The sequence below is a fragment of the Brachyhypopomus gauderio genome, unplaced genomic scaffold, assembly GCF_052324685.1.
Source record: "Brachyhypopomus gauderio isolate BG-103 unplaced genomic scaffold, BGAUD_0.2 sc86, whole genome shotgun sequence".
Lineage (NCBI taxonomy): Eukaryota > Metazoa > Chordata > Actinopteri > Gymnotiformes > Hypopomidae > Brachyhypopomus > Brachyhypopomus gauderio.
The window spans coordinates 984,997-998,910 of NW_027506907.1; the positions used below are offsets into that span (position 1 = coordinate 984,997).

General features: G+C 40.5%; 1 protein-coding gene across 1 annotated transcript; it reads left to right on the top strand.

Annotated features, from left to right (window-relative positions):
* Positions 1-1,139: 1,139 nt before the first annotated feature.
* On the top strand, positions 1,140-9,228 carry LOC143493420 (uncharacterized). The gene is made up of 6 exons (XM_076991836.1): positions 1,140-1,387; positions 5,806-6,523; positions 6,656-6,891; positions 7,088-7,148; positions 7,311-7,361; positions 7,718-9,228. The coding sequence occupies exons 1-6, from the start codon at positions 1,240-1,242 to the stop codon at positions 7,776-7,778; spliced, it is 1,275 nt and encodes a 424-aa protein (XP_076847951.1). The 5' UTR covers positions 1,140-1,239; the 3' UTR covers positions 7,779-9,228.
* The last annotated feature ends 4,686 nt before the right edge of the window (positions 9,229-13,914 follow it).

Genomic DNA, 13,914 nt, shown 5'->3' on the forward strand with positions numbered 1-13,914 from the left:
ATAGTATGCTGTACTTTGCCAGCTTGCCAACTTGCATCATTCAAGGTCAAACATGTTACACTTTGTGTGATGTTTTGATTTGGTGTATCAACATGCTTCTCATGTCGCTAACAGGAAGTGGTTTTGCTTCACCTTCTTCATTTTTCACCTTTGTTGCTTGTGCACTTGCTGTTATCAGTGACTGCAGGATGATGGCGATTCAAAGGGATCTTTCTGCAGCTCAGTGAGCTATTTTGCATTTCTCCAGGTTGTCAGGTTGTTACGGATTGTGTTGGCACGGAAACCAATGTCTGCACATTTGCACATTTTGCAAGAATTTGCATTCGATTTTCACCACATAATCTTTGTGCAATCATTTATTAGAAACAATCTTTGTGTTATGCCCTTAAATGTTTTCAGTGTTATAGATCAACAGTAAAAAGAAAAGGGAGAGTTTTAAATTCATTATTAACTGTGTTGGGTGATTAGGATCCAATCCAATGGGACCAATGACATCACTGTCCAAACTACATTGACACAGCATTGTGGGGACAAATGAAGCACTAATTGAGGTGGAGGGGGAGACATGATGGTGCAACTACTGTCCCTGAAAGCTGACTCATGTTAATTCTCACTACCCTGGCCCTAATCCTAAACCTTTAAAACATTATTGGTAATATGGTTGGCAATACTTAGGATATTACATTGCATTATTAAGAAATTGATTGCATTATTTTATTACCTTTTTGACTGGGTTACCAGCAATGTTTTATTACATTTCTGGTTTTACATTATTGGGAAATTATTACAATATTGGGTTCTGCAGTCTTTTTTAAAGTTTCACAGAGCTTTCAAAGAAATGCACGTTTGTTTTTTTGAACAGCGATCCATTACCCTCTATTCAGTGAAATTACATATACAACATTGTTGCAGGTTCATAAATTAGAACAACAACCAAAAAAGAACAAACACACGTTCATTCGTCATGATGCAGACGATTTATATATTGTTTTGTACACAGAATCACACGACACTTACTGACCAGCCCAGCCCAGCCCAGCTTTGGGAGTGGTTTGCATTTTGCAAAGCCCAGAGAATTTTTCCCTGAGGCCCATCACCCATCACAAAAGCAGCGTGACTGGCAGAAAGCAGGAGTGGAAGTGATGCTGGTGGGAGGGAAGACAGAGGAGGAATCAGGTTACTGGACCTTTATATTACACACACTGCAGAATTCACAGAGGAGACGCAAACACAGGCAACATGCAAGTGCGCAGAGGAGTGGAGATGTTGGCAGTGATGGTGATGGTGTTGCTGGCTTCCAGTGTGAGTGACGGTGTGGTGCTCAACAAATGTGAACTGGAGAAACAGCTGGCAAAGGCTCAACTGAACAGCACTGAGGTGGCCAAGAGTGAGTCAATAATAATAATAATAATAATAATAATAAATGTTTGATGTGGAACCTTTCAATTAGTTCTGTAAACTGCTGTTAAACAATGGAAGTCATAATCCTCTAAAAACAATTTTAAAATTAAACATTATAAAATGGGCTATAACATACAATAAAAAATCAAACAAATTTTTTTTTTTAATGCATTTAAATTTTAAACTAAGTTACATTTTAAAAGATGCTTATTTGGTAGTTGCAATTGTCTGTTGAATATGTAGAGGACATTCTGTAACACCGCGTTTGCTACACACACAGCGGACACAGTTGTGAATGAGAAATGCTTTTATTGACAGGGATATCACAATTAACATTGACAATTTCGCGTAACTTAAGAGAAGACATCCGGACAACGCAGGAACACCATGAAATGATGTGGAATGAACCAACGGAAGAAACGAGAGAAATAATAAACAAAACAGTGACGAACTAAGAGACTTGACTAAACCGCTATGCATGTAGATACATAGACTAGCACGAATGAACACACATCAATGGATATAAACTATCAAATGGATAAATGAACCAAAGAAAAACATAAGTACATTCAGCAGAAAACTTAACTGCCAAACTATCACTCATACAACAGTACAAATATCCAAGCATCACCACGACGTCCAGATACCCCTTTCTTATTTTTTTATTTTACCTTTATTTAACCAGGAGGTCCCTTGAGATTAAAATCTCTTTTTCAAGGGAGACCTGGTCAAGACAACCCAACGTTTCCAGTTACAAAATTTAGAACAACAAGACATTCAAATAATATCAGTAGATTCAAACATAATACAACACAGTGTCATGCTTAAATGTAACAGTTGCATTTTTCTGTTATACAATTCTTTATTAGGAGTTTAAAGTTCTTTAAAGAAACAGCATTGTCCATCTGTAAGGCTTTCTGCAGATTATTCCACGACCAGGGAGCATAATATGAAAAGGCGGTTTTCCCCCATTCTGAGTTAACTCTAGGTACTTCAAGGAGCCATCTCTTAGACCAACGAGTGTCATAGGTGCTCCTAACTCCATCTCTTAGACCAATGAGTGTCATAGGTGCTCCTAACCAGGGGCGCAGATGGCACTGGGGACGGGGGGGACATGTCCCCTCCAGATTTATATTGACCCCATACGAAATCTAGCATCTACAAGCATAAACGTATATATTGTACAGCTTGGTCCCCCTCACTTCAGAATTTCCATCTACGCCGATGCTCCTAACTCCATCTCTTAGACCAACGAGTGTCATAGGTGCTCCTAACTCATGACAAAAATGTACACAGGTAAAAAGGAAGTATTTATAAAGTAAGGCTTTATAAATAAAATTATACCAGTGCCATTTTCTTCTTAGTGTTAGGGAAGGCCAAGAAACAAGTTCATAAAGTACACAATGATGTGTTCGACTAAATGAGTTAGATATAAAACGTAGGGCACTATGATAAACCGAATCCAAACAGCGAAGTGCAGTGGAGTCAGCATGCATATATAAAATGTCCCCATAATGTAACACACTTAAAAATGTAAATGTTCTGATAAATTCAGACAAGTCTTGTTCCGAAAGTAAAAACCCAGTACAATCTTTAACTTTTTCACTAGGTTTTCAATATGTATTCTAAAAGAAAGCTTTTCATCCAACCATATACCCAGGTACTTATAGGATGACACTCTTTCTATTTCAGTGTTCTGTAAGGTATAAATACCAATGGACGATAAGTCCAAAGAACGAGATCTAGAAATGATATATTTGTCAGGGTTAGACCCAGGCACGTGCCTCCGGCCGCCACAAGGAGGAGCCCGCGAGCTAGACCTGGGTGCAATCGGACGCAATAGGCATCAGGTGTTTGTTGCCTATTTAAAGCAAGTAACTTCAGCAGCTCATTGCTGAAGTTGTTAGTTGTTGTTACACTCACAGACCAAGCCGTTTATTTCTCTCTGCGTCTCATTCGCATACTCTCTGGTTCTTTCTCGCTGAGTGTTCTCAGTCTCTCTCTCTCTCTGCTGTTTCGATTTTCTTTTATTTTCTAAGTTGGTTTGTCTGCCAGTGTTCTGGTTGACAGACTGACAGGTATTCTAAGGTAGAAGCTTTAGGTCTTGCATCTGAGCTTCTCTTCCCCTCCCTTGCCTCTTATTTTTCTCCTGGACACGTTGAGCTGTTGTGTATTTTTGTTTTCCCCATTTTCTCTGCAGCGACGCGTTGACTTTTGTTCCGCGTGTTTTTTGTTTGTTATTTACTTACCTGGTGTTTTCGCACGTCGAGATTCCTCCGTGTTCTGCCGTTATCCCTTCGGGGTTTTTTTTTGTTTTTGTTTTCCCGCTATCGCGGAGGTTTCCGTTTGCGGCATTTATTTATGGGTTTGCCCTTGAGTCCTACACACTGCAAAACCAGCGCGACACCGCCGTGTTCGGGGGTGCCGCGTTACAATATTTAGTTTTCTTAGCATTTCAACTTTAATCCACATAATGTAGCCTGTAGTTGTTGAAAGGCTGCCTGCAGATTATTAGTAGCTTGATTTAAAGAAGATGCAACTGAATAAATATTTGTATCATCTGCATAGAGATGTACTTTAGCTGTGGGCATTCCCTTTCCAATAGTATTCATAAATATAGAAAATAACAAAGGGGCTAAAATTGATCCTTGTGGGACTCCTGAGTCAATCAACACAAATTTTGATTTGTGTCCATCTGAGTAGACACACTGAGTTCTATCTGTGAGAGTTTCTAAACCATTCCAGAGATTTATCCCCTATACCAATATCTCTGTCTGCCTAATAGCAGCTTATGGTCAACCGAATCAAATGCCTTAGATAGATCAACAAATGGAGCTGCACAATATTGCTTTTTATCCGCTGCCCTCACAATATCATTTGTTACCAACATAGCTGCTGTGATGGTGCTATGACCAGCTCTAAAGCCAGATTGAGTTTCACTTAAAATGTTGTGTTCAGTCACAAAATGTTTCAATTGAGAATTTACTTGGGATTCCAATATCTCAGCAAGGACTGTAACAACTAGGAGAGAGGGCTGAACGCAAGTGCGGACTGAACAATGAATTTAATGATAAAACTGATACATATACACAAAGCACACAAAACATACACAAAGAATAATCAAACACCTAACATATGAACCAAACAACACTAACAGAAATAGCTGGGTGGACAAGGCTAAATAAAAGCAAAGACATCAACAAGCAAAATCACTAGAGAAACCAGTCACACAAAGTACATCTAATAGGGAATACAAGGAGTACATACAGACTAGTATTACAGACACAAAAGACCAAGATACCAAATCGCATACAAACAAGAGGTACTTACAATAACCGACAACACAAGAGACTAAACACAAGACTTAAATACACTAACCAACCAAGGGACTCAAGACACAGCAGAAAGCAATAACGCGGGGGCAGGGGAGTGAAGACAGACACAACTAGGAAATTTCAAAATAAAAGACAAACAAGACATGACCGACAGGAGGGAGGCAGGACTGACAAGGACACAGAGTTTTGAAATAGGACGATAATTAAGTCAGATGGGTCCCCACCCTTTAGTAATGAAAGAACAAATGCTGCTTTCCAAATTTTGGGAATAGTATTTGTTTGAAGGCTCAGATTAAAAATATGAGCGATAGGTTTAGCAATAACATCGGCTGCTAGTTTTAAAAAATAAGGATCCAGATTATCTGGTCTACAAGACTTTTTATGGTCAATGGCCTTCAAAGCTTTACAGGTCTCTATATGAAATATAGGATTTCTGGGAAGAGTAATCCCTGGGTCACAGAATCACTTTCTACCTTGATGAAGGAAAGAAATATTGCGTGGGCCAGGGCAAGATCTACTAACTCTAGTGCTGATTGGACTGCCTTCCGAGTTTTAAGAAATAAATGTACATTGCAAATTAGGAAATCTAAATCAGATTACTATTTAAAATTTATTTTGGAAAATCTAAATAATCCTACAAAGTTTTGGAAGCAGATAAAATCATTATCAAGCTCCGATTCAAATTCACGCCTTCCTGAGCGTATTTTTTAGTTAACTCTAAAGAAATAACATCTAAAGTTGGTATAGTGAAGCATTTAAATGAGCACTTCATAACAACTAGACCCATCTCAAATACATTTACAGAAGAAAGGTCAAATTTTATAAATGTGACACAGCAAGCCAATCAAATCAGAGACGCTTTTGTTTTTAATCCTATTTTCATAATAGGGGCATGTACCCCTAATATATATTACATGACTGACAGGAGGGGTGGAGCCAATCATGACACATTCTAAGCTGTAAAAAAAGAAGCAGAAGTCTTCCTCACTTCATTAATAATTTTTAGTAAACTAAAAGTTTGTAAACTGTACCTATGATGACTGACATTCTTTTATTTGCATTTTTTAAGTTGTGTGCCATGTGCAGCAGACGTCTGGCTTCAACACCAGCATGGTGAATCACCTGAATGTAACAGAGGATGAGGCAAAGCACCCCGGAGGTCGCAATCCCCCCATCTCCAACCATACCTCTCATCACAGTACAGCCAAGCAAGACAAAGTTACTGGCCAAGCTGAACACCATGATGGTGCTGGCAGAAATGAAAACCGTGGAGGTCGCAGGTCCAGAGCCGTTAAGTCAATTCCCATCAATGCTACCAAGCCCCCCATCTCCAACCATACCTCTCATCACAGTACATCCAAGCAAGACACAGTTACTGGCCAAGCTGAACACCATGAGGGTGCTGACAGAAATGAAAATCACCTTGGAGTTCGCAAGCCAGCAGTTAAGACAGTACGCATCAATCCTGCCAAGCGTCCTAACTCCAACCTTCCACCTCACACTGACTCCAGTGAAGACAACACTGACGACCATGAAGATGTTCATCATGTCCATCCCACTACTCTGACCCCCCAAACCCAAAAGTCCCGCCCAGAAGCCACACCAGGGTTAAATTCCTCCCGTCCCCAAGATGGGAGCAACAATTCCACCAGCAACAATTCAACCAGCAACAATTCCACCAGCAACATTTCCACCAGCAACAATTCCACCAGCAATATTTCCACCAGCAACAATTCCACCAGCAGCAATTCCACCAATAATAATTTTCGTAAAACCAGATCCTTAAGGTTTGAACCCCAATCCAGGCCTGTTCCCCCTCCCGAATTTGATGATGAACCTTTTAATGTGGCCCTTCATGATTTCAATGATTTCACATTCAAGTAAACTGTTGACCTTGAGACTCATTACTATTTCCACAGACAAAAAAGCCCCAGCTCCAATCACCCTCTTCCTGAGCATGGCCCTCCAGAACATGGCCCTCAGGTTGGGTCCTTCGATTCAGCACATGCAGGGGGCAGCGAGGAGTCCAGGGATCATGAAGATGATGATGATGATGGAAGATGGACATTCTATGGCCTCTTCCAGTTGGCAGATCATGTTGTGTGTGCCTCAGGCAACAAGACCTCACTCAACCTCTGTGGGATGAGCTGTGATGGTGAGTCCATTTAGGAACTTCTTGATAATGCTGTCTGTAGATTATTTATTTTTTAATAATAATAAATTTATTTTTTAAGGATTAAATTCCTAAATTAAAAGTCATTTTTGCCATTATACATAAAGATGAGTAATTAGATTTGAAATTGAATTAGATAGGAACTTTGCATTATTCTGAATGTAATGTCTCTTTAAAGACTTAACCGATGACATCATCACTGATGACATTGCCTGTGTTAGGACTATAATAAACAGCACGTGAGTATTCACTAGTCTATGAGATTTAACACTAGACACATCTTTTTTATTTCAATGTCAAATGGATGTGGGTCACTAATTATGCTTAATCTAGATATCATATTTGTGATGTATTAAGTTACAAACGTAGTCAAATTATATATTGTCTATACATTTCAACAGACTGTCAATGGAAGATGGTTCCACACCATTTAATAAACTTATCAAACAAATGTAAGTATCAAACACTGAAAAATAGATAACGTAAACACACCACAAACAGTTAGTTTGAGTGGTAGCCCAAGTAAGCAGTTTTAAGACATCCACTAGATATCAATGACAGCACAACTCCTGTGTGTCCGGAGAACTAATGGTAGCATATTGCTGGGATAGGTGGTAAAACTATATAAAACTGTACATACATTGTTATAGAATTTACCATGTATGGTGAGAGAACCTTTCATTCATGTCAGAAGAATTCACAACAGGCAGATAAAAAGAACCAAGCTGTGGTGGAACAAGCAGGGTTACCACCACTGTTTCTTTAGGCTTGGTTGCATCTATGATCTCACTTCCTTTCTCCATTTCAGGTATGATGTGCTCCATGATTGTGACACCAAGATGGCCTCCCAAAATTTTGTCAGTTGTTAATAACTAATGAAAACATGGTCAATTGATTATGATAATCATCTTTCTGATTTGCTAGCTGTAGCTCTTTTCTGTGCTTTTCAGAACTACATTTAAGATTCTTATAAGATTAAACGCTGTAGCAATGCAAGTTCTATTGGTCAACATTTTGTGATTTTGTACACGTGAACAACATAACAGCAGTGACTGTATCCAATCAACAACTTTCCAATTGTTAGACCTGCTCATATTTTTAAGCATATAAACAACAATTTTGTATCCAACAAAATGAGGAATGTGAAAGATGAAATTTACAAGAAATATTTGTATTACCTCCTGTCAGTCTAATTAAAACTCCCAACACTGGAACTATAACAGAAAGGTTCCATAAAGTGATACATAGAGCTACATCATTCGTAATCTATCGTTTTGGACATTTCCTGTAATCTGTAAGTAACCTCATGTCTCAAAGGCTCATGTTCTCGTGCTCATATAGTTTTTTATGTACATTCACTTCTTATTAATAGGACTGCATTGTATAGCCTTATACCAATGAGAAAACATTTCTATGAATGAGAAGGCAGTTCTACAAATGACATGGTTACACAATACATTCTCCATTGAGAAGCAGATAAAGCAGCTTAGGAAACACTCAATGCTTCTGGATCATGCACTTTTGACACATTGTCAAGACACGCAACATAACACCAAACTGAACTGTGTTGGAGGCTCCCAGTGTGAGTGAGGGCCGGGTGCTGATCAGGCGTGAGCTGAGGGATCTGTTAAACATAATTCTACCTGTGAACGTGTTGGACTTAGGAGGTTAAGCATGCACATTATCTTATGAGAATGTTTCTGTCATTAGCTATTAGAGGTCCCTGTATTATTCATTTATTTATTTGACAGATCTCATTTAACAAACTGTTTTTTAATTTTGCTGTTTTTATTTTTATTCTTATGAACATTAGAACATTTGCATCTGACAGGAAACCCTCTGTAAAGACCTTTTTGATGATGATTGTGCAGGTAATTGTGCAGGCCTATATATATCTTGGACTCCATCTAGACAATAAATTGAACTGGTCATGAATGAAACACATAAGAAAGGCCAAGGCAGGCTCTGCTTCTTATGGAGACTGAAATCGTTTAGTGTTTGTAAGGAGGTTCTGAATATGTTTTAGCATGCTGTTGTAAGTGTTGTGTTCTTCTGTGTCGTTTGCTGGGGGAGCAGCATTTCTAGAAGAGATAAAATCAGGCTTGATAAACTGAAGTGTGTGAATGTAATGGGTGTGAGCAGACCATGTGAAGGAGCTAGCGGAGGAGAGGGTGAGATGTCTGGTGCAGACCATCCTTAACAGCAGCAGACATCCGCTGCACAAGACTCTGGCAGCTCAGAGGAGCAGCCTTAGTAACAGGCTCCTCTCATTGCGTTGTAGAACTGAGAGATTAAAAAAATATTTTATTCCTACTGCTATACGGGTCTGTCTGTCTATCTATCTATCTGTAATGATATCACATGTCTTGGAACCATCATAACTAAAACACCAGTAAATGATAAATAAAATAATACAAATCACAAAAATGAGTAATGTATGTAAATTTAAGTTATCAGGTATTAACAAATATTTATCTTGGCTAATTCACAACAAATCATTCCACATACAGTCTCTGTGTTAAAAGTCAACACGTATTTTTGTCCTGTAATTCTTGAAATTATGAAAGTCATTATAGTGACACCTAGTGGCCTGGATATGACAAATTCTGGAAAAAATCTATTTTAAACACGGCTGTCCCACTTCGCGTTAAATAATGAGCCATCGCCATGCTAAGAGGTGGACACAAATGCTGAAGAGAGCAGGGTTTAATAAATGGGGTGCTGACATGACTAATACAAGCAGCAGGAGCACAGGAACTATGAGACATACTAGTTCAAATAAGGCTACACCATAACAAGAAACCAATAACCAGACAAGATAACTCAGATAACAAAAGTCAAAGAATACAACAAATGCAAGAACTACAAACGAGGACAGAAAACAGGCATAGGAACACAGGAACAACTTACAGACCAGAATACAATAAACCAGAGATTACTAACACAATGACTTCCAAAGAGGGACTGAAACACAGGGAGTACAAGTACCAAACAAATCAAGACAAACTAGAAACACCTGAGCTGAAAGCAAGGAAGGAGGGACAGACAAGACAAGGTGAACAACAGAAGACACGGACTGGACTAACTGGGGAATGGATCTAAACAAGGTTACACAGAAGACATGGACCGGACTGATAGCAGGAGTGAACACTGACAGGGGTGTGACAGACAAAGGGAAAGCTTAGCAACAGGGCAGGATAAACAGACAAGGAAAACACAGGCACATGGAACAGGGGGCCGGAGTGACAGCTAGAGAGGGGGGCGTAGCCCTACGTGACAGTACCCCCCCTCTAAGCATGCCACTCCGGGGCATGAAAAGGCAGACAGGACAGAGGAACAGACTAGGACAAGACAGGGAACCATGGGCCATGGCAAGGGACAGGGACAGTGGAACCGAGACAGGACACCACAGGACAGACTGGAAAGACAGGGCCGGGCAAAACGGGACACGGGACCTGGGGCATGGCAGAGAGAGGAGGAGCGGAGACTTGCCTGGAACACTAAGAACAGGACTAGGGATCAGGGGAGACCAGACAGGACCAGGGCGAGGTACAGGAGCAGGGCTGGACAGGACAGGACCGGGAGCAGACATGGGAGCAGAGCCAGGGATTGGGGCTGAGGCAAACACAGAGGTGAATATACTAAGAATAACAGAGACCGGGACAGGAACAAGATGGGTGATAATCTGGGGAACAGACAAGGGGACAGGAACAGAGAACACCACTGAAGTGGTGAAGAGGCCCATTCCAGATCCTCCTAATGACCCCAACAGCAGTGAAGGTGGCCGAGAGGGCAACGTGGATTCACGCCAGCCATTGCAAGACGGTTCCAGTACCTGAGCAGACAAAGGGCAGCCCTGATGCATCCCAGCTCCTATAGGGTGAAAGGAGGGTGTTCGGGCACCTCAGCTGAGTGTGTGGTAGTGCAGATTGGGCGTGCCCGCACAACAACTGTCAAGAAAGGTTAACAATCACCCACCATGAACCCTATGCTCTTGCTCATCCTGTGGGGGGTGGTGGCACCTCCCCAGGAGGGAAGAGCAGGTAAACAAGACACCGTAACTTTGTGGGAGGGGGAACATAGTAGTAAACTGGGGAACCTAACTGGCGACTGTGTGTACCCCAGTGATTGTTGTGTTACTATTGATTTTATTCTGTGTACCTTGTTTGATGTCTCTCCTGAGGAAGTGTGTCTTGTATAAAACCTGACGCTGAGTTAGCAGATGTTCAAGTACTTGATAGCCAACTGGCGCCATCTGGTGGAGCAATCAGTTTTTCAGCTTCTCTTTTTTTAATCTGCTAACTCAGTGTCAGGTTTTATATTTATTGGGTCATTCCATGTCAAATCAACCAAGAAGTTGTGTAAATGAATTTTTTGTGTAAATACTGCATTTTAGCACAACATAAATTTAGTTTTGCTTCTCTTTTTTGAATGTTATTTTTCCATGATATTGGTGATTTTCAGGTGAATTGGTGACTTTCAGGTGAATAAAACCACTATATCAAAAAAGGCCATTCCAATTTTTCTACCATATAATCAGCACATATCAAAGTATATAACAGAACAAAAAAATTGAAAAAATTAATATAGGTATTTTTGGAATCAAGTGTCCAAACAAGGGTACCGTATGTGTGAAATCGTATATTTGACAGCAAATTGTGCAAAAAAAGTACATAAATTACAAGTATACAAGTTTTTAAACATTTCAGCCTTCTAGCTGTAATAGTTTTAGAGATATTCACATTCAAATATTGCTATTTAGCCACTTTCGCAAAAGATGCGTCGGGGGGGGGGGGGGGGGGGGGGGGGGGAAACGGCTGTAACTCTTGAAATATTGAACATGGAACAGAAATACTTTGGATTTTTCCATGAAACATATCTGCCTACAAATGGGGAAAGTTTGAAGGGATTCTGAGATGGTCAATCAAAATTTTGGTTGCTTTGACATGGAATGACCCAAAAGTGGGCTTTTTTTTTTGGATTTTTTTTTTTCAATCGCGCTATCCGCTCTTATTTTGAAATCGCGCATGCGACGATGCTGGGGATAGTATGGCCTCTATGCCCCCCCTCTATCCCCCCCCCCCGATTCAAACTTTCTAGACAGGACATTACAGCAGAAGCCTGCAGAGGCTGGAGAAGACATTTCAAAAGATTTGTTCCACGATGTCTGTCATGTCCACTGTAATATTAATGAGAATCTGTGGCCTGACAGACAGGAATGTTGGAAGGCGTAGAAAGATTGCGCTATAATTCTACATACAGTGTGATGTACAGTTGTACAGTTCTGCCCGTTTCCTTTGTTAAAATTTTTATTAAGTCATTTTTGTTAATTGGGCTATGGCATGTTATGACAGTTTTGTATTTCTTTTCTGTGTTGCAATGAGATGGTCTATCAATGCAGTAAAGTTTACAGTAGGCCTACAAACTGTAAAAAGCAAGTCCAATGTTTTGCAGTCAATCTCCTATATACGGTAGGCAGTCTCTTCCAGGTTGCGAGAGTACGCTGGCGTGTTTGACTGCCTTTTCTTCCCCGCTAAATGTGCATTTTCATTATGTAGCGCCCCCTTAACTCAAGATGATACGAGTTAGGTGAGTTCGGGCTATCTTAAGTAATTTATGAGCTGTTAGCAAAGGGTTTTAATCTTGCAGAACTATCCCTTTATCACATAAGAATAATAAAATACCTATTAATAGCAATAATGAATAATTATATATTAATTAAAATATATAATTTTCCAGAAATGTCTGAATTTATAACGGGTGTTTATTCAACCATAAAAACCTAGAAAGGCCGGGATTTCCCTCAACCCAGTCTCTCAACTAAAGACATTACACTCCAGCAACAAGTGCATAAAATGAGAAAATAAAAATATAAAAAGAAAACCCAGATGACAAGTATAACTCTTTACAGTACAGACTTTCGTACTGAATGTTAACCGCTCTGTCAGTGTGTTTGTGTGTGTGTGTGTGTGTGTGTGTGTGTGTGTGTTTTGGTGCAGGCCTGATTCGCTGCTTGGGAACGTAGAGGCCACAAACTAAAATGGCCGTTTCACGCTCATCGGCGCAAACAAACAAAAAAATAATAATGTAGACTCACTCCCTGGTGTGGAGGACAGGTGTGCAGAGACGCTATCTAGCGTCGGCGATGGAGAATCCCGCGTTGCCAGAGGAAGTCTGAGCCTCACGGCAGCTCAGACCGCTATCTGGTGCAGACAAAGAAAGTGCAGAAGATCCCTCTGCCAAGTCCCTCAGATTCGGTTCACCGAGGAAGCGAACTTAAACTAAACTTGGGGCTGTCAGCCGTTTGGGCTAAGCTAACCGAGCATCACGCTAGCCGCAGCAACACTCCAGGTCCACCCTAACGTTGCCAAGGAGACTTTCCCTCGCAACCCCACTCAGGGCTAAACGGTTCACTATCGGGTTCCCTTAATTGACAATCCCGCACTTTTATTATTCTACACCAGACGTACTCAACTGGCGGACCGCGGTCCGGATCCGGACCCGATCTCATTCCTGATTAACTGGATACGGACAAAAAAAACATATTTATAATTTATGACGGAAGAATTAATTTTAAAATGGAGCATTTATTTCAGGGCTATTGAAAAAACACTCCGTCACGAGTGTTACGTTTGCCACCCCCGCTTAACAACTTACGTTCGCTTTATGGAGTACGCATTTCTGCTGCTGCTTCTGTTTGTGTTAATAAGACTGTGTGAGTTCAGCATGGCTGCAAGTATTGCAAGGTACTCTTTTAGTGAATTACACGCTCTACGTAACACTCACTATAAACTCCCTGATTCACTTCGTCGTCTTCACCACCTCGGCATATTACGGAGACCTAAATACGGCCACCGAGGCTCTGGACGCACATTCATTCACAAACTGCATCTGAACAATATTCCCACACTTTGGTCATCGTGTCGTCCAAGCATTACCCTGGAAACGCCAGACTCGTCTACACAAACTAGTGGTCGGACATTACAATATGTTCACTTCACTCCA

Bases quoted from the DNA above. Each gene is read 5' to 3' on its own strand.
- LOC143493420 (XM_076991836.1), top strand. From the start codon at position 1,240: ATGCAAGTGCGCAGAGGAGTGGAGATGTTGGCAGTGATGGTGATGGTG. The intron at 1,388-5,805 runs GTGAGTCAATAA...GCATTTTTTAAG, and splicing joins CAGCACTGAGGTGGCCAAGA to TTGTGTGCCATGTGCAGCAG. The intron at 7,362-7,717 runs GTAAGTATCAAA...TCTCCATTTCAG, and splicing joins AATAAACTTATCAAACAAAT to GTATGATGTGCTCCATGATT.